At 32.5% G+C, this 25,999-nt stretch overlaps 3 protein-coding genes across 4 annotated transcripts in view; 2 read left to right on the top strand and 1 right to left on the bottom strand.

Annotated features, from left to right (window-relative positions):
- The first annotated feature begins 1,582 nt into the window (after nucleotides 1-1,582).
- Nucleotides 1,583-7,833, top strand: LOC143068895 (mitochondrial import receptor subunit TOM20 homolog). Its single transcript, XM_076243249.1, has 5 exons — nucleotides 1,583-1,759; nucleotides 3,651-3,706; nucleotides 5,647-5,728; nucleotides 6,814-6,956; nucleotides 7,691-7,833. The coding sequence occupies exons 1-5, from the start codon at nucleotides 1,636-1,638 to the stop codon at nucleotides 7,748-7,750; spliced, it is 465 nt and encodes a 154-aa protein (XP_076099364.1). The 5' UTR covers nucleotides 1,583-1,635; the 3' UTR covers nucleotides 7,751-7,833.
- A 5,359-nt stretch (nucleotides 7,834-13,192) lies between these two features.
- Nucleotides 13,193-16,869, bottom strand: LOC143068894 (large ribosomal subunit protein mL37-like). The gene is made up of 2 exons (XM_076243248.1): nucleotides 16,671-16,869; nucleotides 13,193-14,385 (listed from the first exon to the last, which is right to left on the bottom strand). Exons 1-2 carry the CDS (start codon nucleotides 16,795-16,797, stop codon nucleotides 13,241-13,243), a joined length of 1,272 nt encoding a protein of 423 aa, XP_076099363.1. The 5' UTR covers nucleotides 16,798-16,869; the 3' UTR covers nucleotides 13,193-13,240.
- LOC143068892 (uncharacterized) overlaps nucleotides 16,868-25,999 on the top strand; it is a 50,840-nt gene continuing 41,708 nt past the window's right edge. For both annotated transcript variants that reach the window (XM_076243245.1, XM_076243244.1), the window contains exons 1-4: nucleotides 16,868-16,940; nucleotides 23,850-23,933; nucleotides 24,273-24,331; nucleotides 25,615-25,776. In XM_076243245.1, coding sequence (XP_076099360.1) covers nucleotides 23,856-23,933; nucleotides 24,273-24,331; nucleotides 25,615-25,776 — 299 coding nt within the window. In that variant the 5' untranslated portion in view covers nucleotides 16,868-16,940; nucleotides 23,850-23,855. The remainder of the gene's footprint in view (nucleotides 16,941-23,849; nucleotides 23,934-24,272; nucleotides 24,332-25,614; nucleotides 25,777-25,999) is intronic.

The following is a 25,999-nucleotide window of genomic DNA, read 5'->3' as shown; positions in this document are numbered from 1 at the left end:
ATTTATATACCCCTAGTACCAATAAAGAGATTCTTATTTTGCAGCAAAAAACAGTGAAGAGTATAACGCTTTGTTCTTCAGAGGTATAAGAAGTTGGATACTTGCTAGCCTATCTTGAATATCCTATGTTTTAAAGTTTCCTTCTTGCAAATGTCCCTCATTTTCATGGTTCACCAACTTATAATTGAGAAACGGACCGAACAATGAAAACTATGTTTCTGTTATCCATGAAATGAGGTCAAGGACTACAAATCAAGTAATCCTCTCCGAAGGATATTTATATTTTGCAATTATGAGGTGAGAGAAATATGGTTTATTGTCCACCTGATTTTTTAGGTATGAGTGATAAGACATCTATATTTGGTTTACAGAATTATTTCATCATTGCAATTGTCTGAAATATTTTCATCCCTGAATCTGCATGGCAAACTTAATGCAAACTTAATACATCTTGAAACCCTGCTTCTTAAACAAGACAGCATTCTGAGTATCTGATTTTTGACGACTTTGAAGGTATGAATCCTGATTTCAATTACAAATCTGTGAACAAATTGATTGAATTCCCATTATATCAAATAAGGAGTACACAATATTACATTTCAAACAGGTGTGTGACCACAGCATTTATTCTAAATTAATTTATCATGCAGAAAAAAATGTTAATTCAAGAAGAGGTATGCAGCTTATCAAACATGGAAGCAAACAAAGGTGAAACTCCTTTGAAAAAGAAAAAAACTCAACCTGATCACAGCTTAGTTTGATTTAGTAGTAAAATACATTTTAAAATTAAAAAAAAAACACAGCTTTTAAGATTAAATTTTTTTAGTTTGGTTCATACTTTTTTGGAAAGATTAGAACTTGTTCTAAATCTTTACTTAGGCACTTGCCTCCCTAACAACAGGACAGGTTAGCTACTGTTACTAAATGTATTCACACAGAAATATAGTTCCCTATGGTTCTCATGTATGTGCACATAATACACATATAAACTGAAAAAAATCTGGGTATATTTTTAAAAATCGTCGTAAAAAGATGATAAAATAAAGATGTCTAAAAGGTATGTATAAAACCTGAGACTATTAACAGAGCAGTTATTATAGTAAATTTGGTTAGAAATAACTTAATTTTCAAGAATTAAACAAAACATCACAAGTAATAAGTGTCTAACAGAAATGTCTTTTTAAGGTTATTATACACAAGCGTTGAAGAGAATTGCAAGTTCCAGCTTTAAAAGTTTTAAAGAACCCTGGAATGTTCTCGGACATGTATTTGATTTATCTTAAATAAGGTTTAATCTTTATATTAGCAGAAGTCCATTTCCCTGGTAATGCAGCATTCAATGTGGTCCATAAAATTAGTATTGGGCATCTTAAAGCTTTGCTCTTTATTTTTTTTTTTTATGGCTAATGATTAATAGGTACAATTTAAATATGTAGACTTTTCGTCTTTTGTGGTAGAGGATTCATTTGATGTACTCCTTTACTGGAGTAAGTCCAGTATTACAGTTTAAACAAAAGTCTTTAGAACGTTTTAACACATGTACATTCAGATTATTATCCAAGCAAACAATAGACGTTGATTATTGTTATCTCCCTTTATGACAGTGTTAGGCAGTAAACTCGTGTGTTGGAAAAAATGCTGTCAAGATCATCAATAGGCATAGCTGCTGCTGCTGGAAGCTTATGTTTCTTAGGATATTGCATCTATTTTGATAGAAAGAGGAGAAGTGATCCCGATTTCAAAAGAAAACTAAAAGAAAGTATGTTTGAGAGTACAAATATTTTATCTCAGTTACAACTTACAACTGTCAATGACAATGTGGTAATTACGTAAGAAAATAGGATGTATTTATTAATTTTTAACATACATGATTCATGTGTTAAGAAAGATGATGTGTGTCTTATTTAAAAGTTATGCATAATTTTTTTCATGTTGAACTTGAGTAACTTGACAGAAATACAATGACATAACTGCCCATTCTGGCATTCAACACAATTTGTGACCTGAATTGGCAATAAGTAGTTCTTTTTGTATAAAAGATTTTTTTTCTTGTAGAACATATCAATGAAAAATCCAACAATTATTCATAAGATGAATAGATCTAGTCAGAAAATGCCATATCGTGTCCCCATTCTAAAGTTCAAATGCATTGATCGTAAAAAAAAAAGGTGGGTTCCAACCCCTGGAAGACCTCTGGAACCCAGACAGATTATTCAAAGAAGTTACATGCCCATAAATAAAGTGACAGTCAAAATCATGACTTAATTTTAGTCTACAAACATAATCTGACAAAGCACTTAGTACATAAAAACTTTAAAAAAATGAGTTCATAAACATGGGGTAATATCAGTTAATCTGGAGTGGTAAGCAGATCCTGCTCTACATGGTTGTGATCTTTATACATGTTAATGGACTAGGATTGTTAGTTTGGCTGCCTTAGGATGGTGTTGGTTGTTCTCTCTTGGCTACATGGTTGTGATCTTTATACATGTTAATGGACTAGGATTGTTAGTTTGGCTGCCTTAGGATGGTGTTGGTTGTTCTCTCTTGGCTACATGGTCGTGATCTTTATACATGTTAATGGACTAGGATTGTTAGTTTGGCTGCCTTAGGATGGTGTTGGTTGTTCTCTCTTGGCTTTATATATGTTAATGGACAAGGATTGTTAGTTTGGCTGCCTTAGGATGGTGTTGGTTGTTCTCTCTTGGCTACATGGTCGTGATCTTTATACATGTTAATGGACTAGGATTGTTAGTTTTGCTGCCTTAGGATGGTGTTGGTTGTTCTCTCTTGGCTACATGGTCGTGATCTTTATACATGTTAATGGACTAGGATTGTTAGTTTGGCTGCCTTAGGATGGTGTTGGTTGTTCTCTCTTGGCTACATGGTCGTGATCTTTATACATGTTAATGGACTAGGATTGTTAGTTTTGCTGCCTTAGGATGGTGTTGGTTGTTCTCTCTTGGCTACATGGTCGTGATCTTTATACATGTTAATGGACTAGGATTGTTAGTTTGGCTGCCTTAGGATGGTGTTGGTTGTTCTCCCTTGGCTACATGGTCGTGATCTTTATACATGTTAATGGACTAGGATTGTTAGTTTTGCTGCCTTAGGATGGTGTTGGTTGTTCTCTCTTGGCTACATGGTCGTGATCTTTATACATGTTAATGGACTAGGATTGTTAGTTTGGCTGCCTTAGGATGGTGTTGGTTGTTCTCTCTTGGCACTCAGGCTTCTTCAACCAATAAAAATTAATTGTCAAGAAAAAGCACAAAAGTACCTGAAAGTTTGATATGCATTGTTGTACTGCAGCAGCAGTCTGTCAGGGGTTTCATTATCTTTCATGTTGACTGGTACTTTCCACGTTTCTAGGTGGTACTTTTCAATTTATTCCATGAATATCTTGTATAAAAACTCCTACATTTAGGTGGTACTTGTCAATAGCATAGTAGGGTAAAAGTACAGGGTACCGCCTCCTAATGAATGGCCTGGTCTGTTATCAAGACTAAAAAGGAAATCTTGATAGGAAAAGAAGCTCTGGAATATCATATTAACTGGTGTATCTCAAATATTGCTACATTGTTTAATAAATCATGAACCATTTTGCTTCTTGTCAAGACCATTAATTAATCATTGACATATAATTTCAGAAAGAAGTCGAGCATCACAGAATAAAAAGCAAGGTGGTGGTAAAACTAATGTCCAGGTGAGCTTATTGATGTACATGTATTACATACAATGTACATTTTGTAGATTTAGAAAACATTTCAAGATCAATAGTCTTAACAATCAGGTAATGGTCATGTTGATCTACAACTTATACCAACTTCTCTGAAATTACTAAATAGAAATAAAGAAATGTGGTATTCTTGTCATTGAGACAACTATCCATAAATAATAATGAAAGGACAAAGACTAGTTACAGGCAACTGTATGTCCTTGAACAATGAGCACTCAACCTTTCCCTAACCTGGGACAGTTGTGTAATACCACAACATGAATACAAACTGAGCAAACCATTTGTAAAGAGCTTGACTAATTATAATGGTATAAATTAAGCATAAAAACAAATGACAAAAAGTCCCAATCTATATAAAATATGCCTTTACTGAACTAGTTCAAAGCCAAATTTCTAACAACTAAAATATTTGTAATTAAAATGTCAGTACACCTCTGACTAATTAAATGAAAGGAAGTCATGTGGAGTCTGAGAAACACGTGTCTATGTGCTAAGCCAAAATTTGATCAATACTGCAGAGATTTATTCCTGATAAGTACTAATCTCCTACAACCTAGCTTCTAGAATTATTTGACTTACGAAAAGAATAACGTTTACGGGTATACTTAGCATGATATGTGGATTCTTGTTTTATTTGGATGAGACCTGCTATACACCTGATATTCCATTTCAGAAAAGTATCAAATTTATTTGTACTCGCAAAGAGTGTTTGTCACACATCTCCATTTTCTTTATATATGTGTTTTTACACGACCGCAAAAATTGAAAATTTTTTGGTTGTATATTGGTAGCACGTTGGCGTCGTTGTCGTCGTCCGAATACTTTTAGTTTTCGCACTCTAACTTTAGTCAAAGTCAATAGAAATCTATGAAATTTTAACACAAGGTTAATGACCACAAAAGGAAGGTTGGGATTGATTTTGGGAGTTTTGGTCCCAACATTTTAGGAATTAGGGGCCAAAAAGGGCCCAAATAAGCATTTTCTTGGTTTTCGCACTTTAACTTTAGTATAAGTAAATAGAAATCAATGAAATTTCAACACAAGGTTTATGTCCACAAAAGGAAGGTTGGGATTGATTTTGGGAGTTGAGGTCCCAACAGTTTAGGAATTAGGGGCCAAAAAGGGGCCCAAATAAGCATTATTCTTGGTTTTCGCACCATAACTTTAGTATAAGTAAATAGAAATCAATGAAATTTCAACACAAGGTTTATGACCATAAAAGGAAGGTTGGGTTTGATTTTGGGAGTTTTGGTCCCAACAGTTTAGGAATAAAGGGCCCAAAGGGTCCAAAATTGAACTTTGTTTGATTTCATCAAAAATTGAATAATTGGGGTTCTTTGATATGCCAAATCTAACTGTGTATGTAGATTCTTAATTTTTGGTCAGTTTTCAAATTGGTCTACATTAAAGTCCAAAGGGTCCAAAATTAAACTAAGTTTGATTTTAACAAAAATTGAATTCTTGGGTTTTTTGATATGCTGAATCTAAACATGTACTTAGATTTTTGATTATGGGCCCAGTTTTCAAGTTGGTTCAAATCAGGATCCAAAATTATTATATTAAGTATTGTGCAATAGAAAATTTTCAATTGCACAGTATTCAGCAATAGCAAGAAATCTTCAATTGCACAGTATTGTGCAATAGCAAGAAATTTTCAATTGCACAGTATTCAGCAATAGCAAGAAATCTTCAATTGCACAGTATTGTGCAATAGCAAATATTTTCAATTGCACAGTATTGCGCAATAGCAATATCCAACCGTTCAGGGTTCAACCTCTCCGCTCGTATAAAGCTGCGCCCTGCGGAGCATCTGGTTTAACTTTACAATGCATGTAATTTGTATGTTTTTTTTTATTGGGCATATCAGTGTGCCTTTGTTCTTTATTAATGTTTTATTATATTTTCAGTTACCTGATTTAAGTAGTCCAGAGGCTATGCAGAAATTCTTTTTACAAGAAGTACAAATAGGAGAAGATCTGTTAGCACAAGGTATAATTGTTAATAATAATTTATATCTTTGAACCTTTTTAACAACAAATTTTATTTGTGACATTGAATACATGACCTTCTGGAATTAGATACTGTGTGTCCATGGTTCCATCCATGGCCTAATAAAACCATAGTTTTGGGATATATATTTTGACTGCTTCTTTGCCAAGCAAGTGGCATTTAGGAGTAAAAGATAGACTTGTTAGAACAGTTGACAGCCTGACAGGTATTTCCATAGACTGTCTGAAAACTTTTGAGCAACTCAGCATTTAGCATGTTTAGAAATGATTAAAACAGAATGTTAAGCAGTCATCTTTTTATCAATTGTTAATCTTCAGTAATTTAGGGTTGGGATCCCGCTAACATGTTTAACCCCGCCACATTATTTATGTATGTGCCTGTCCCAAAGTAGGAGCCTGTAATTCAGTGGTTGTCGTTTGTTTATTGTTACATATTTGTTTTTCGTTCATTTTTTTACATAAATAAGGCCGTTAGTTTTCTCGTTTGAATTGTTTTACATTGTCTTATCCGGGCCTTTTATAGCTGACTATGCGGTATGGGCTTTGCTCATTGTTGAAGGCTGTACGGTGACCTATAGTTGTTAATGTCTGTGTCATTTTGGTCTTTTGTTGATAGTTGTCTCATTGGCAATCATACCACATCTTCTTTTTTATAGGTCATGAAGGCAACTTGTGCAAAGTGGATTGAATAAAATGAAGAGCAGAAAATTTCGTCTGCCAATGGAAAAAAGCATAAACTTTGTTTGATGTTTTCAGAATTTTGTACCTTGCAAAAGGCCATTTAATAAGTAATGAAATTAGTATAAAGTAAAATTGTGTCTGTTTTAAGCAACTTATGTAATAAACATATTAAGTCAAATGCAAGATACCTAAAAGATGTTCCTTCAAGTTACAACAATTTTAATGCAGCTTTGTATGTAAATCTACACTGGTTGTCAAACTGGCGGCCATGAAATAGCCCAAAAGGTGTGCTGAAAATGGCATATAAACACAGAAAATCAAAATCAAATCTCCTGGTTTTCATGTTTACACACTTAATCACATACTATGTTTTACTGTTTACAGGAGAAATTGAAGAGGGAGTTGAACATCTGAGTGTTGCTGTAGCAGTGTGTGGACAACCTCAACATCTCCTACAAGTCTTACAACAAACATTACCACCACAAGTGTTCCAATTACTCATCCAGAAACTGCCAACAGTAAACCAGGTTAGTATAGATATATTATGACAAAAATATGAGTTAGTTGTATACTGTAAGTGTTATAAGGCAAACAGGAATAACCAACAGTAAACTAGGTCCGTATCTTCAAATATAAAATTTGAGATTACAAGGCATAATGGAATAACCGACAGTAAAACAAGGTTCTTATCTTCAGACAAAAGTGTGTGTTAACTATGCAAATGTTAATGGGCTTGAAGGTACCAACAGTAAACCAGGTCAGAATATTCAGACATATTGACGAAATCCCACACTGGCCACAGTAAACCTTGTAAAAATATATAACCCACAATAAACCATAAGAGTAATAAAGTTTTTTCTGGGAATTCTGTTGCTACCAACATATTAAATAGTAATTACATATAGTTTATAGTAGGAGATATCCAGTGTAAATTATTACAGGTTATCTTGGAATAAAGAAGCTAGCTCACACTAAACTATTGTAGTACACATAAAAAAAAATTGTTTCTAAGCACACAGTATCTCACTTGAGTAAACCATGTAATGATGTTGATAAATAAAAGGAAACAGATTTTGCATTACTTGTATAGATTCATTATACATGATGTAAGGGACAGAAAGTTCCCAAAAATCATGCCTCTCATGGTACTTGTACAGAAAATCCATGAACACTGTTGCAGTCATAACTTAAAATATTATCATTAAGATTAGATTTCCTGCTCCCTTGCAGATCAATGTTTAAGTCTTTAATTTTTTTTCAGCGGTTAAGTCTTAGTAAAGGACCTACAATAAAGAATTTAGAAGAGGATGATGTGGAGTAAGGCAGGACCAATTGATGTGATAGTATTCCGTTGTGTGATCAAAAACTGATAAATATTTTATATAAAATACAAAATAGAATGTATTGTATGGTGTTTTTAATTCATATCTATTGTAATGAAAAAGAAGACACTGATTTTTGTGTAGCTGGACTGCCAAAGTGAAACAACACACATGGACCACTCTCAAGTGCATCCATGACTCATAAAATTTAATCAAACTTGCTAAGATTCTTGTTTCTGAAATGAAGGAGGCCTGCTATTTTTATAAGACAGCAAAAAAAATTTGCGTTCATATATTGGTATCACGTCCTTGTCATCGTCAGCGTCACCTGAAGACACATAGTTTCAGGGCAATAACTTCAGTTTAAGTGAATGAATCTCTATGAAACTAAACACAAGGTTTGAAACCACAAAAGGAAAATAGGGATTGATTTTTGGGGTTATGGTACCAACAGTTTAGGAACAAGGGACCCAAAAGGGGTCAAAATAAGTATTTTACTAGTTTTCAGACAATAACTTGTGTGTAAGTATATGGATCTTTCTGAAATTGTCCAACAATGTTCCATAATGAAAAAGGAAGGTTGGGATTGATTTTGGCCCTAACTGTTTAGGAATTAGGGTCCAAAAACAATACTTTTCTAATACTTTTTATAAATTGCTTATTTCTTGAACAATTTCAATGTGGTTTTATTTTTGAATTTCTGGGGTTCTTTAATATACAGGATCCAACAATGTATTACGTTTATTGGAATTTGGTCCCCGTTTTTAAATTGGTCCACATGAGGTCCAAAAGGGTCCAAATATAAACTTTGTTTGATTTTATCAAAAATTGAATTATTGAGGTTGTTTGATATGCCGAATCTAACCATGTATTTAGATTTTTAATTTTGGGCCCTGTTATCAAATTGGTCCACATTGAGGTCAAAAGGGTCCAAAATTAAACTTTGTTTGATTTTATCAAAAATTGAATTCTTGGGATTCTATTATAGGCTGAATCAATCCATTTAGATTTTGGATATTGGACCATAATTGGTAAATTTGAATTTTTTAAATTCATAACACCATATTCATTCTGTGTCAAATATTTAATCACAATCCAAATTCAGAGATGTATCAATAAAATTGAGAATGGAAATGGGGAATGTGCCAAAGAGACAACAACCCGACCATAGAAAAAAACAACAGCAGAAGGTCACCAACAGGTCTTCAATGTAGCGAAAAATTCCCGCACCCGGAGGCGTCCTAGCTGGCCCCTAAACAAATATATACTAGTTCAGTTCAATGAACGCCATACTAATTTCCAAATTGTACACAAGAAACTAAAATTAAAATAATACAAGACTAACAAAGGCCAGAGGCTCCTGACTTGGGACAGGCGCAAAAATGCGGCGGGGTTAAACATGTTTGTGAGATCTCAACCCTCCCCCTTTACCTCTAGCCAATGTAGAAAAGTAAACGCATAACAATACGCACATTAAAATTCAGTTCAAGAGAAGTCCGAGTCTGATGTCAGAAGATGTAACCAAAGAAAATAAACAAAATGACAATAATACATAAATAACAACAGACTACTAACAGTTAACTGACATGCCAGCTCCAGACTTCAATTAAACTGACTGAAAGATTATGATTTCATCATATGAACATCAGGCACAATCCTTCCCGTTAGGGGTTTAGTATCATACCATCATAACATATATGAGAAGAACATAACCCGTGTCATGCCAACAACTGGTTTTTGAATAAATGTGTTTAGTTCCGATGCAAAGACCCTATAAGTGAATCAATATTAACGCCAAAATATGCAATCTTTAATGACCTGACAACAGTATCGTAACTATATCCCTTCTTAATAAGTCTATTCAAAGGTTTTGTTAGTTTTTGAGGTGAATACTGACACCTTTGTGCTTTATAAAGAATATTTCCATAAAAAATTGGATGTGAAATACCTGAACGTATAAGAAGACTTTAAGTCTGCATGTTGAGCTATATTTTCGAATGATGTCCTTATACCGATGATAAAATTTAGTAAATGTTTTGACTAGTTTGTGATATCGAAAACCCTGGTGTAATAATTTTTCAGTAATACATAAATTTCTCTCGTTAAAATCTAAAACATTGTTACATACACGAGCCAATTGTACAAGTTGAGATATATAAACACCGTAAGATGGTGACAAGGGAACGTCACCATCTAAAAATGGATAATTAATGATAGGAAATGAAAAAGCTTGAATGTTGTGTCCATACTGGCCCAAATTGTTCAGAGTTTAACCTCTGTGGTCATATCAAGGTGTGCCCTGTGGAGCATTTTATTGAATTTTAATCACACTGTTTGAGGGGGTTTCTCATAACTTAACATACCTGAGCAATTTCTGTTTATTAATCTGCACTTCCTGGAAAGTGGCTTGACAGAATTTAATCAAATCTGCACACAGATTCTTCTATTGGTCATGGAGGTATGCATCTACTATTTTAGGTTTAGATTCTCAGTTACTTTTTGGGAGTTTTTCATAAGATTGCTTTACTGCTTTCTTATTTTGGGGACAGATCTAGAAGACACCACACATCTTCAATGGAAAACTTATATTTTTTTATTTCATGATAAAACATGGTAAATTCCAAACATTTTAGTAAAAAGGAATTTAAGGTTTTATATAGATGAGACAGTAACTCAATGACAAATAATAAATGACATCTAGAGGTCAACATAAAGTCAACAACTGTAGAAAGGTCCCAGTTTAATAAATCATGCCAAGGTCTAATGACATAAATAGTTTATTGACAACACTTCCAAAATCACATATGACTAAAATTGAGAATGGAAATAGGGAATTTGTCAAATAGACAACAACCTGACCAAAGAGCAGAAAACATATTTATTCAGCCATCACAGCTGCACAGAAACCTCTCTATACCATTGGTTTTGCTAGATAGGCCTTTCATGGGAAAAATTTGGTTGATTATATAGGGAATCACTGAAGCATGACTGGAGCGTCAGTCAGTCAGCCCCCCTCCCCCCTTATAAAAAGTTCTGGATCCGCCACCGATAGGAAAGTTCATGGATGACCATATTTCTATATCCTAGGCAGCCCATGGGTTTTTAAAAACATGGAGCCAAATATTTATTCAAAGAAGCAAAACCAATTAAAAATCTGCTTACAGACAAATAATGATGACCAGAAAGAAAATGGAGTAACATCCTGCACAACAGGTATAAATCATGCTGATGGTAAGATATCTTATCATTTTTTGTTGAATAAAAACTAAATAGGGATAGTTATCCGGTGGCGGCAATATGTCCATTGTCCTTGACCTCATTTTCATGGTTCAGTGAACACGGGAAAAAGTTAGATTTTTTGTATTGTTAATTTCTTTCTTATTATGAGTAATAGGATACCTATATTAAGCATGTGCGTACCTTGAAGGGCCCTCATTCCAGACCTTGTTAATTTGACCTCGACCTTATTTCATTAATCAGTGAAAAAGGTTAAGTTTTGTTGGTCAAGTCCATATATCAAATACTTTACGCAATATGTCTTCTATATTTGGTGTATGGAATGATTGTAAGGTTTAAATTTCCAACTAGCAGGTGTTATCTGACCTTAACCTCATTTCCATGGCTCATAGTCAAAGATAAGTTTTTGAGTTTTGGTCTTTTTTTCTAATACTATATGCAATAAGTCAACTATATTTGGTGTATGGAAATATTTTATGATTACATATCAGTCTCAGCTTTATTTGTCATTGACCTCATTTTCAGGATTTATTACTAGGTGCTTTGTGATTTGGTCGTTTTTTTTCTAGCAATAGGTTATATATTTGTTGTATTGAATGATTGTAAGGTGTATATGCCTTTCTGACCTTGACCTATTTTCATGGTTCATTGGTCAATGTTAAGTTTGAAACTATAAGCAATATGTCAACTAAATTTAGGGTATTGAATGATTGAAAGGTGTACATGTATTTCTTGTTTGGTTTATCTGACCTTGGCTTTGCCTCATTTTCTTGTATAATAGCTCAAGGTCTACTGAAGTGGCAACCTTTGAAATAAGTCATTAACCCTCTCTGTATATTATAAAGGAACATGTGTAAGAGTCTTAGAGTCATCATAAACAAAAAATCCTGCCTTTCATTCAGCTTAACTCTATTACAGGACATACATTTTGTACTGATCGAGTATTCATTGCAGTCTTCCTGAACATGCAGAATGTGGCATTCACCGTTCTGAAGGCATCAGATTTAAAGTCCCAATTCCGACTAGAAATATCTGCATATTTGTACATCACAGAAACCCCATACAGACAAATGAGCCCTCCAGTTTAGCAAGGGTTTAACTGCCGGTCATAAGAAGACAAAAGTGACAATATTTCTATTCCCCCTTTACCAGTGGGGGTTCTCTGCAAATAACAAAGGTATTATAATTTAGAATTATGGCTGAAAGGCCTTTGGTAATCTACTGCATCACTAGCCTGACTTTGTGAATATGAACCATGTATATGTGGTAAGTGATTTCAGCTCCAATCTTAATTATCTAAAATTGGCAGTTTTCTTTCACCAATGTTTGTGGTTATGTCTGGCTTCCTCAAATGGCTGCCATTATAGCTATAGCCAATAATGATAAAAGTGGCTGTAAACAACATGAACAAATCAATCAATCAATCACTCATGTGTTTCATTAGTTAAACTTTATGGTCCCAAATGAAGTAAAAAATTAACAGGCTTTCTGTCATCTTTGGTCATTGCCTCCTTGAATTTTGTTGTGTCAGTAGAACTATAGTTAATAAAAATTAATATGTCTGTCAGATGACCTGAATGCCCCTGCTCATGCTTTAAATTGTTAAAAGGGGCATAACTCTAGAGCTGTAAATGACTCCGTGCCCAAATTTGATTTAGAACCCTGTCTGCAAGTATTGATTCTTAGCATTGTGTAAGTTTCATAAAATTTGCATAAGGCAAACTTAAATTAGAGTGCAGAAAACAAAATGGAACGGATGGAAGGACTGTCAATGCAAGGGTATTAACACTAAATTCTCATATTGCTTGTGATTTTGACTAATAACATGAATAACAGATTGATTTTCAAGATGTACTGCAGTATTTCAGGGTGAATATTTACAACAAGTCGCAAACACTGAAAAATTCATTGCTGTAATGTACGATTATTAATTTAATCATCTTGTGAGTATTGTATTAATCCAAAAATATATAAACTTTTAGCTAACACAAAAAGTCATGGGACAGAAAATCACAAAATTAATCATGTTGATAAGATAAAAAGTCACAATAAGTATCTTTTGTATATGAGAGAAGTTCTTACTTTACTTTCATTTAATTGTTGGTACTCTGTAGAGTAAATTTTAATTCACAGTGTAGGTAATTATTTTTAAAGTTGTGACTTTATGTCCGACATATATATTTATATACATTGTACAAGTCAAGTTTCAATTAATTCAAACAAATACTTCTTTAATGCTATTCAAAAATATATTATAAATTTGCAGTTTCTGGTAAACCATTTAAAACTAGTGCTAACATCTTGTCCAATGGTGTAGATTCAAACTCTCCATAACGTTTTTTATGAAAATATTCGTCTTCTTTCCATGGCTGTGGCAGGATTTTCTTAAATATCTGGTTACCTGTATCAAACCAAACAAAGTTCTTGATTCCTCCTTCTGTATTTATGTCTAAAGTGTTTAATTGAAAGCATGTAAAGTTCAGAGTCGTTTGATCCATGTTTACACACTGAACGCTAACGGGTTCTGGCAACTTCACAACATCTTCTCCGAATCTTTCTCTGGCCCTAGCCGTGGCATATGCAAAGCAGAACATGAGAGATCTACACTGTCTGTCAACATTGTTCCAGTGATCACTGTTCTGCATGAACAATGTATGTGGTCTATTAAAGGCATATGGTAATTTAAAACCATTGCAGGTAGAATCATTATAGAAATTTTCTTTTATCAAATCAATTGTTGGCTCGACAGGATATAAATCTGGCAAAGGCATATCAATAGATTTGTCGATTATTTCTTGATTAGCAAATGGCTGTAAATCTTGATTTGATCCCAACATGTAGCTTGGTGATCCTCGTATCAAAATATTTTTATCGTTAAACATGTAATGTGTATTGATAAATGGTGAATGAATGAGTCGTCTCCCCTGAACAGCGTTTGGGAACTGTGCTGCTGTACTTTGACACATCCTCAAGAGATCTGTCAGGAATATGCCTATTGATTGACTTGGAGGGATACCATATTCTCTTGGAAATTTGAATTTCAGATTTTCTTTGTCAATTCTTCTAGGGAGTTTAACCTTTTTGCTTACCCAGTCCTGTGAATGCATTATATAACGCTTCAAAAGTTTTTCCTTGTTGGGTATTTCTATCTTGTTTACCAAGTCGGAAACATTTTGAGGTAACCCATCAAAATTCTGTGTCTTGGTCAGAACACAAACTTGGTCAATATTTTGCAAAAATTTGATGTTATAGCTATAACATGTAACTGGATTTTCTTTATACAGCGGATTCTCTGTAGGGCTAGGTTCCTCATAGAACCGTGGATCATCAGCTGGTGGCTTCCATTCTTTTTTTATATCAGTCCTGAATTCCTCTAATGGATCAACAATGTTGACACCTATAAAAGAGAAGAAATTTTTTTACCTTTAGTAATGTTGCACTCTTAATTCAAAAAGTAGCATGTATTGTCATGTTCAGCATATATTCTGTTCTTTTATACATTGAATTTCAATGTGTCCAACAGATACGAAAAGTATTTACATGTTAAAACTCAAGACTGTTACATTTTTATTTAAATATAAAGTCTTTCTATTATATGGAGTTCCTGAGAAAATTGTGAAAAAAATATATGCTTTCTACCAACAATTTGAAAAACTTAAATGTATATAGGAAAACAGTAGCATGAGTAAGTCATGTAGTGTCATATAGATTTTAAAAACACACATATTTTACATTGTACAACTTATCAATGTCAATTTAGACAAATATTAAGTCATACTTCAATGTAATTCTCGAGAACTAACAAAAATATTTGTAGGGCGAATGGATGGAAGGATTGAAACATGCCCAAGACTGCAATATAGCACCACTTTTACAGTTGCAATTTAGGCAATTATAGAGTGAGGACATAACAAAGAAGGGAACGAAAGTGGTATCAAATTGTTTAAAAGAGACATGAATGCAAGTACATGTAACATATATATACAATGTAGCATGTTTGAAGTAAGACAGAAGTCTGAAATGAATGCATATGTAATACAACACCTTTTGCAATAACAGTCAATATGTGAATCTTCTTTAAAATGTTATTTCACCACAAGAAATAAAGCAAAATAACAGGGAATAAAATTGAGAATGGAAATATAGGGGAATATGTCCAAGAGACAAAAACCCTGACCAAAGATCAAATAACAGCCCATCAGTGTTAATAATGTGCAATGTCACAGGAGTGAAATGAATGCATGCAATGCAACACACTTTGCATACAGCCAATATGTGCTTTTTCCTTAAAATGTTATTTTGCCACAGGTATGACAGGTAATATTTAGCAAATATCAGTCTATCAGTGTTAAAAATGTGCCATGTCATATTCATATTGCTGAAAATATAGAACAAAATCTGTATTCATCTAGATCTGTTGTATATTAAAGTAAATACAAATCATTAAAATTGCAAATACAGTGCACTTAATCATGAATGTGTTAAATTCATATCAAGGAAGGTACATTCTTTAAATTGTTACCAGTTTATACGCATATAGATATGAAAATTAAGTACGAGTGCAAATGAGACAACTTTCTATCCAAGTCACAATTTGTTAAAGTCAAAGTATGACCTTCAACACAGCTCTAGCCTAGGTTCACAAAGGGCCCCAAAAGTGACTAGTGTAAAACCAAGCAAACAGGAAAAGGTAAGGCTTTGATTTAAAGTAAAAAGAATTGGAATCTGTGCTAAATGCTGATTTCACTTTTTTGTCTTCATCATTTGAACTCAGGTGCATATAGTTATATCATTGGCAGTCATATTGCATCTACTTATTTTTATATTTAAGTTGGGAGTGAGAAAATTTCAGCCATTAAACAGGCAAGCCTAATAATAAACAAGATGCATGAATAATTTCTTGTAGTAAGATAATCCCTTTGAACCAATCGGCAATCCTTGGGTGAATCCGCTACTCTCCTTAGAAACTATATATGTTTTTATTATACTTTAAGCAAATTTCTTATAATTATTACTCTCTATTCATTTCATTGGACACGCTGCATTTGTTGATTTTTACTAACATTTTATAAACACCATATCCACCCAAAGCAATAGGGGATAATATTAACAAGTTTCAATGCCTAAAATAAACATCCACTGAGCCCCAAGTTTGCCATCGTTTTGTTGTTGTATAATTCAGGGCTCTGACACATTACTAGTCCAAATAATTATGACGTCTTGAAGGCTATTATATTTTTTTTCTTCGAAGTAAGGCGTCAAAGAAAAAAACTATAATAGCCTTTCAAGACGTCATAATTATTTGGACTAACACATTACATGCATTAGCATGCAACTTGAAAGTCCAAATAATTTTGACGTCTTGACAGGCTTTTATACTTTTTTTCTTTGACGCCTTAAATCACTGTAAGGTGTCAAAGCAATAAGCATAATAGGCTTTTTAGAAGTCATAATTATTTGGACTATCCCAGGGTGACAAAGTTGCTTTTACGTCTCATACTTTGGCAAATTGCTATACCCGACTTTGAAATTCTTAAACAGGTCTCATTGTTTTGACTAATGATTTTCTTTGCTTTAACAGCATAGGCAACGGCAAAGAAGTCTGTGTTTTACATATGTGGTTGGACTAAATAATTTTATATCTATGAATATTTTTCTTAATTTTTTTTTTTTTTATGCTACCTAATTTTTCTATAGCTTCTGGCACTTGTAGGGGAGGATTTTTGTATTTTCCTCTAGTCTTCCAGACAGTCTTTAACCATTTAACTTTGTTAATTTTATAATAAAACAGTTCTTTAGTGAGCCTCATGGTTCCAAAAATTGTTTGTGTGCAAAGCTTTGGTGTGTTCCAAGGCTTTCCGGTAACCGGAAGTTTACATGAGCATAGGAAAAACCAAGAAAAGTACCGAATATAAAATGTAAAAGCTCGCAACTACAGAAAAAAAAACACAAGTAAATATGCATCGTAGTTACAGGCTCTGTTCAGTTCGGAGCATCAATGTTCTCTGTTTATGGAAGATGATTGTCTTCGTCTGCACATTTAAATGAGATGTTGTTTTGTAAAACTGTCATTGTCATAAATAATCGCTATACATGTTTTATCCTGTTTACATACCAAAATAAGATAAAAAGTTGTGTTATATAGGGGTTTTAATCGAATAAATGAGACTTCCAAGATCCATATCAATTTCAAGCATTAAAAATACCCCTAGAGTAATTATTGATCTGATGCATTTTCAACTAGTTGGGACTATCTAATTTCTAACCAACACTACAATTATAAATATCAGTATCAGGTCCGTTCGGGACCAATACAGTTTCACACCCTACACGTTCACACCTCGCACTTTCGCACCCAAGGTCCGTTCGCACTCTACACGTTCCCGCACAATTCTAATTCAAATTCCAGTTGAATAATTGGAAAATCATGATTGTTGTTTTAAGGGGGTTTGCGGGTCCAAATCATTTATATAGGATTTCTCTATATTTTTCTATAAATGAACTTTATCTTATAGTCAATAGAAAAATACAATAAAAAAGTGGGGTCACCGTTCATTTGCGCTCACAATCTGGCTTCGAAAGAAGCATACATTTTTGTAAAGGTGTTTTTTTTCTGTTGAAGTAATAGGAGAAATAAAGATAATATCGAAATAAAAAAATTAATTTATTACAGAAATCGCTCAAATTTTACAATAATTTAGTTTAGTTTATATCTATATGGAAATTATATTAAAAAATATAGGTTACCGATGAGTTAAAAAAGATATTTCAATTTTAAAGCCAAAAAATGGCATTTTTCCACCAAAGGGAGATAATTTGGAACTTTTTCAATGATGTATACATGTTTAAAAAAGTCATCTGGAGCCAACACGAATTGATAGTTTTGAATGAATTTTGTACCATATGATAAAGCAACAACTACAAAAGGTAATAAATAAAATTTGTAATGAAAAACAAATGTTTATAAATTTTTTTTCTGAAATTTCTATACCCTCGAGCCTCCTTAAATTGCTTTGGTGTAAATACTGAAAATATTTATATCTTGGTATGAGTAAAACATTGAAGATTTTAAATGAAAAACACACAGCTTGGTCCCTTTGATCTGAAACAATGAAACAATAAAATATAGCAATACACTATTATAACCAAAACATGATAAAATTTATTCAACACACAAAAAAACGTAGTCAGAATCTCACTTTATTTTAAAACAAGTCAATGAAACAAAGTAATAGTTATAGCAATACACTAACCAAAGCATGATTAAGAGTACAACAAAAAATAAAACTTTGACAGAATTCACTTTATTAAGAAAGGATTATCTTTTTTTTTTTTAACAATAAACACTATCCAAAACATCATGATTCAACACCAAAAAAATGCTGTCTCACTTTTTTTTGAGACAATGACAACAATTTTACTTATAAGAATACAGTTGCCAAAACTTAATTACAAAGTTATTAAACACAAAACCAATTAAAATTTGGCGCGAACATGTAGGGTGCGAATGTGAAAGGGGGCGAACATGAGTGGGTGCGAACGGACCCGGATTCATAAATATCAAGACATTCATGTCTGTGGATTATAATCCTTTTTTCATAGACATATATAGACCTTAGATACAATATACTTTATTACGCCAATCAGGTCACAAGTTGCTGAGAAGAATAATTATTATTACAATTAACCGATAAACAATATAGTCTCTATAATATACATACATTAGGCCTTAAGTTTCTTGTTTGAACTGTTTTACATTGTCATTTGGGGCCTTTTATAGCTGACTATGCGGTATGGGCTTTGCTCATTGTTGAAGGCCGTACGGTGACCTATAGTTGGTTAATTTCTGTGTCATTTTGGTCTCTTGTGGAGAGTTGTCTCATTGGCAATCATACCACATCTTCTTTTTTTTATTGGTTGAAATAGCTGTCATTAACTGAGAGTACTCTTAGATCTGTACCTAATGTCTTTTTCTTATATACATGTACAACATGTACAACATACAATTATCCATCTACATTCACTCTGTTTTTGGAAAGATTAGAACTTGTTATAAATCTTTACTTCGGCACTGGCCTCCCTAACAGCACGACAGGTTAACTACTGTTACTAAATGTATTCACACTGAAATATAGTTCCCTATTGTTCTCATCCATGTGCACATAATACACATGTATATAAACTGAAAAAATATGTATATTATTGGAGCAGTTCATTCAAGAATGTATGTCATTAAGGTGTATTGATGTACATACTTTTTTATTATAAACATTTCGATTAGATAATTGGGTATTGATACAATACTAGTATGATTGAAAACTGTCATTATCACTAAACAATCAAAGACAAGGTAGACCTTTAATTACATTGCCCCACCTCCTAAACTGTCAATCAAATTGACCACATTACTTATCAACCTCAGTCTTACATAATTATACAGATCCTGCCATATACAGACCCTGCAATATACAAATATTTGACCACATAATTGAATACAAAAATGTATATATTACATGTTTGATATGTTTAAGGATGATAGATTATTTATTGCCTATTACTTTTGATCTACATTACATATAGTGATTCTGTAAATTATATCTTAAAAATATATGATTAATGGATTAAAAAGATCTTTAAAAAAATGAAATATGAATATAGATATGAATATGTAAAAGGTATTCAAGTAAGGCCTATAATTTACTTGATACATTTCCAATAATCATTTGTCATTAATCAACAATTTAGATTGGTTCACTTTTTTTTTTTTTATCAGGAATTGGTTTGAAACAGTTGTAAATTATTAGTTTATTCCCCATCAATCATTATGTCTATTTTAGTCATTTGAATTTTTATTAGGAGTGAATATATATTTTTGCAATCAAGAAAGAATCCACATTTCAATAAAATGAGTTTTTTAATTTCTTTACAATGAAAAGGTACATTTTCAATGCCCTGTGTTGAAAAATGCTTTTAAAATTGATCAAAGGGCACTGTACAACTTTTGATCTTCAATGTCATATAACCTCTTTTTCTACTTACAAAATGCCTCAAAACAACATTTTTAGATTATTTTTGTTGACACTTTAAAGTTCTTAGCTGTTGGTCTAGATTTTATGTCTTATATGTACAAGGATAGTTGGTTACATTTACTAGAAGAATTTTTGATTTGCAATTTTTTGTTTTTTTGAAACATGTTCAGAACAGGCAACATTATTTGGATAAGACATAAACTGCAGTTTAAATAAAATTGTGCAAATTAAGAGACCCATATTATTTAATTTGAGCTCATTTTATCTTCATACTGGAAAAAACACGTTTCCTTCTAAAGACCTGCTGTTAATGCAATTTTCAGCAATAGTGCTTAATTATTGTTCATTTTTCCCCACCATACCTTAATATGAAATTATTCAAATTACTCTTCTAATCTTTCCATGAGTGATTTCCCTCACTTTGATTGTTAGATATACTTTTATTTGTATCCATCTGAGTTACGCCTTTTTTCAACTGATTTTTATACGACTGCTGAAAACTTGCATTCATATATAACATGTATAATGTAATCATGTTTGGGGTAGTGTTGTTGTCATTGTCCAAAGACACATTTGCTTTCCAGATTTAGTTTTGGTTTAGTTGCCCCAAATGTTTTTGAAATGAGGGGCAAAAAGAGGACCACAAACTTTTTGTAGTTTCCAGACAGCAACTTGCGTTTAAGTTGATGGAACTCTCTGAAATTGTTAATTTTTTCCTAAAAAGAAAATAATCTTCAAAATTTCACAGTATTGCCCAATAGCACAATATTGCAGAATACATTTGAAGGACAGTATTGTGCAAATGTGCAGTATTACACAATTTTACGCAAAACACAGTATTGTACAATAGCACAGTATTGCACAAAAGCTCAGTATTGGGCAATAGCAAGAAATCTTCAATTGAATAGAAATATATCTTTTAGCCAATTCAATGGGATTAATTTAGTCTTTAATTTTTGAAGGATTCTAACTGTGTATTACTATTATGGATATTGGGCTCTATTTTAAAATAGGTCTGCATGTACATCAAAGTTCAACAGGCCCAAAGTTAAACTATAATTGATATCATCAAAATCTGAATTCTTGCAGCTTTATGATATATATAATATGCATGTATACGTAATCTTATTTTCAAGGGCCTTTTATAGCTGACTATACGGTATGGGCTTTGCTTATGATGAAGACCGGCAGTGACCTATACCTGTTAATTTTTATGTCATTTGGACTGTTGTGGAGAGTTGTCTCATATGGCAATCATACCACATCTTCTTTTTATGCCCTTGCCATAGCGGTTTAACCCTTATCCACCTGTACATGTTTGTATGTCTGTACTTTTGTTTGCCTCAACCAAATTTTATGAAACATATACACAATGCTAATTATCTCAAAACACAGATCACTTTTGAATTTAGGTGGCGTCACTTTAACCATTGTTGAGTTATGCCCCTTTACAAATTGAAAATTACTTAATTTTTATACGACCGCAAAAATTTTAATTTTTCGTCGTATATTGCTATCAAGTTGTCGTCGTCGTCCTGCGTCGTCGTCCTGCATCGTCGTCCAAATACTTTTAGTTTTCGCACTCTAACTTTAGTAAAAGTGAATAGAAATCTATGAAATTTTAACACAAGGTTTATGACCACAAAAGGAAGGTTGGGATTGGTTTTGGGAGTTTTGATCCCAACATTTTAGGAATAAGGGGCCAAAAAGGGCCCAAATAAGCATTTTCTTGGTTTTCGCACTATAACTTTAGTTTAAGTAAATAGAAATTTATGAAATTTTGACACAAGGTTTATGACCACAAAAGGAAGGTTGGGATTGATTTTGGGAGTTTTGGTTCCAACAGTTTAGGAATTAGGGGCCAAAAAAGGGCCCAAATAAGCATTATTCTTGGTTTTCGCACAATAACTTTAGTAAAAGTAAATAGAAATCAATGAAATTTAAACACAAGGTTTATGACCACAAAAGGAAGGTTGGGATTGATTTTGGGAGTTGAGGTCCGAACAGTTTAGGAATTAGGGGCCAAAAAGGGGCCCTAATAAGTATTTTTCTTGGTTTTTGCACCATAACTTTAGTATAAGTAAATAGAAATCTATGAAATTTAAACACAAGGTTTATGACCATAAAATTTTTGGTCCAGTTTTCAAATTGGTCTACATTAAGGTCCAAAGGGTCCAAAATTAAACTTTGTTTGATTTTGACAAAAATTGAATCCTTGGGGTTCTTTGATATGCTGAATCTAAAAATGTACAGTTTTAAAGTTGGTCCAAATGGGGGTCCAAAATTAAACTTTGTTTGATTTCATCAAAAATTGAATAATTGGGGTTCTTTGATATGCCTATTCTAACTGTGTATGTAGATTCTTAATTTTTGGTCTCGTTTTCAAATTGGTCAACATAAAGGTCCAAAGGGTCCAAAATTAAACTAAGCTTGATTTTAACAAAAATTGAATTCTTGGGCTTCTTTGATATGCTGAATCTAAACATGTATTTAGATTTTTGATTATGGGCCCAGTTTTCAAGTTGGTCCAAATCAGGATCCAAAATTATTATATTAAGTATTGTGCAATAGCAAGAAATTTTCAATTGCAGAGTATTCAGCAATAGCAAGAAATCTTCAATTGCACAGTATTGTGCAATAGCAAGAAATTTTCAATTACACAGTATTGAGCAATAGCAAGAAATCTTCAATTGCACAGTATTGTGCAATAGCAAATATTTTCAATTGCACAGTACATTGTATTGCACAATAGCAAGAAATATCTAATTGCACAATATTGTGCAATAGCAAGAAGTTTTCAATTGATTGGAGTTATCTTTCTTTGTCCAGAATAGTAGTTGAATCAACTTAAATCATTGTTTTATACAATATACAATGTATATTCACTTTTACTACCAACTGATAAATTAAAACAATCTTTACCATTCAGTGATAACAAGCACTTTTTTTACATTTTAATATTTTATGATGTATTTAAATGAGTAGTTATTGCTATTTCTTAAATTTTTTTGAGAGGATTAATATTCAACAGCATAGTGAATTGCTCAAAGGCAAAACAAACATTTTAAGTTCATTAGATCACATTCATTCTGTGTCAGAAACCTATGCTGTGTCAACTATTTAATCACAGTCCAAATTTAGAGCTGAATCCAGCTTGAAAGTTGTGTCCATACTTGCCCCAACCGTTCAGGGTTCAACCTCTGCGGTCGTATAAAGCTGCGCCCTGTGGAGCATCTGGTTTGTTTCAGTTCTCTAACTTTAGTTAGCCTCAACCAAATATTATGAAACGTATACACAAAGCTAAATATCGCAAAACACAGATCAAGTTTCAATTTTGGTCGTGTCACTGTGATGGTTTTAGAGTTACAAATGTATGTCCCTTCACAAATTGAAAAATTGCTGAATTTTTAGTTTCCGTTCTCTGACTTAAGTTAGCCTAAAACAAGTTAATGAAACTTATACACAATACTTATTCCCAAAAAACACAGACCATTGGGAAGCTTAACTTTTACAGTTCTTCAGTTTTGTCCCTTTATAACTTTATATGATATGCAAGCAGGGACATTATTTGTGTCCCATGGAAAAATTCCCAATTTAATGAAAAACTATATCACTTCAGGAAAATACTAAGAATTTATAACTTTACAAGGTCATCAATTACTTTTTTTATTTATGCTATGAAATTTTGTTGAAGAATATACATGGTCCAGTACTTTGAATTTTGTAATCTTTTTCAAAACCTTGCATTGATTTCTTCATCAATGTAGTTTTTGATTATATGTAGAATTATATCATCATTTTCTGTTTTTTTTATCTATAATTTTATTTTTAGAATAAGATGTCTGGAACAGAAAACACGGAAAGCACTGAAGAGCAGTCGTGTGACATATGTAAGATTTCATATGTAACTGAAAAGGTTGGTGTTATCTGCAGTTTTGTCATTATGAATACAAATTTGCATGCAAGTGCTTTTTGAATAGCAAAATATGCCTCATACATACATACATGTATATATATAGTTTTCAATTTAGACTCGTTTATATATATATATATATATATACTCTTGTATGCTGTGACAGCCATGTTGCATAGCAGTACATGTATCCATTGTGAAATATGCACTGAAATAAAGTACTATAGACTATTTGTCAATTAATACTGATATGATTCTGTAATTATTACATGATTTTCTTTTGCGTTATGACAACTTTGCTTCATTTATAACTATTTTCTTTAATCTACATTTTTCTTCTAGGAATTACAAGATCATGAATGGTCACTTATGCACCACATCAAAATTGAGCAAAGAAAAAAGTGAGTAATTATTTCAAATTTAGCTGCCATAGATAAAACTTACAATTTGTTGTTATTTTATGGGGAAAATAAAGTACATGTATACATGTACTGTACACATCAGAAAAGCAACTCTCACTATTCTTCCAGCGTCTTAAGGTTCAAAACCACTACTGCATTGTTTGGTAGGCCTGTGTATTGGGAAATTTGAAACGCAATAATATCAAAACAGAAAAAATACAAAAGAGATGTGACTTTTGTACATATATATACCAAAAGAAACCTCATTTACAGCAATCATTTTAATTGTTTCACTGCATTCAATAGAAAATTTTTGTTTTGTGGCAACTCAAGCAAAGATGTCAAGGAAAATCCGCAGGAATTTATTAAAGAGATTTTCCTTATAACACTTGAAACTTTGATTACTCACGTATTTGTCAATACTGTGCAAAAAAAAGAGTGGCTGACATCGAGCAAGTTCAAGAGGGTTAACCCTTTCCTCCATAATGACACTTTTTGACGCCACCCCCTTTACTCCATAATGACGCCTTTTGACGCCTGTGTAGTGCCTCAGTTAAAACGTCTTGCCTAATACAAATGAGAATCAAACTTAATAAAAGTTGTATCTCACATTAACAGGTTATTAATGAGAATATCTGACTGGAATTTCATTGATGAAATATTCGTTTTAACACTGCATTTTAATACTTTAAACCTGATGATTTTTTTTATTGAAAAAATCCTATGCGAATCAAGTATGTTAAAAAATAATTTACATGGAGTAAAGGGTTAAGGTCCATATTTGTACTTGCTTCAACTATTATCTTTATTGAAAAGTTGGTTTAAATGAAATCTAAGGGTAATAATTGCTAGGACTGTATGCAAGAATCCCCTGTCTATTAAATACATTATTGTTCAATATTATAGAACAAAGGAGAAAAAGTGGATTTTATATAAAAATTCAAAAAGGTTAGCATTGAATCAATAAAGGCCTTGAAAGGGTACATAATCCTTAAGCAGGTGAAATTAAATGTTGAATTTTTCTTACAATGAACTTATGCTGTATGTGCAGCACATTTTATTCAATGATAATATAGTTGTTGTTTTATAGTCAAATGATAGTTACTCAAATCCTCTATTGTAGAGTTATTTTTATTAAAAAAAGTAAGATAATAACTGAATTCTTGCTACTTTTCTCAATCCTTTTTCATAATATATTGAGTTGCATAACCATATATAGTTAGAGTATGTCTTGTGCAATGAAAATAAGAAACCTGTACCTAATATGTGTGTTTTGTTTACAGGGGTGCAGTACACAAATGTTCCTTGTGTTTTACAATATCTCCAAACCTTATAGAATATGGCAAGCATTTGAATGGAGACAAACACAAACAAGCAATAGAGGAAAGCAGAGTACAGATTGAAACCTTAGATCCACAGGAAATACAATCTAGGTTACACTCTAGGTAAGAAAGTACAATATTTGAACGCTACAGAAATTAAGTTGAGGTACTCTAAAGTATAAAATGCATATCTGTAAGTAATTCTGCAGAAAAGCTTGTCAATGATACAGAAACATAATATGTAACTAAGGATTTTTATACGACCGCACCGTCGTCGTCAGCGTCGTCCTAAGACTAATGGTTTCCGGATAATAACTTTAGTACAAGTCAATAGAAATCAATAAAA

The sequence above is a fragment of the Mytilus galloprovincialis genome, chromosome 3 (genome assembly GCF_965363235.1).
Source record: "Mytilus galloprovincialis chromosome 3, xbMytGall1.hap1.1, whole genome shotgun sequence".
NCBI classification, from domain to species: Eukaryota; Metazoa; Mollusca; class Bivalvia; order Mytilida; family Mytilidae; genus Mytilus; species Mytilus galloprovincialis.
Note: the sequence above shows the minus strand (reverse complement) of the source record. Positions and strands in the feature narration are given on the sequence as shown.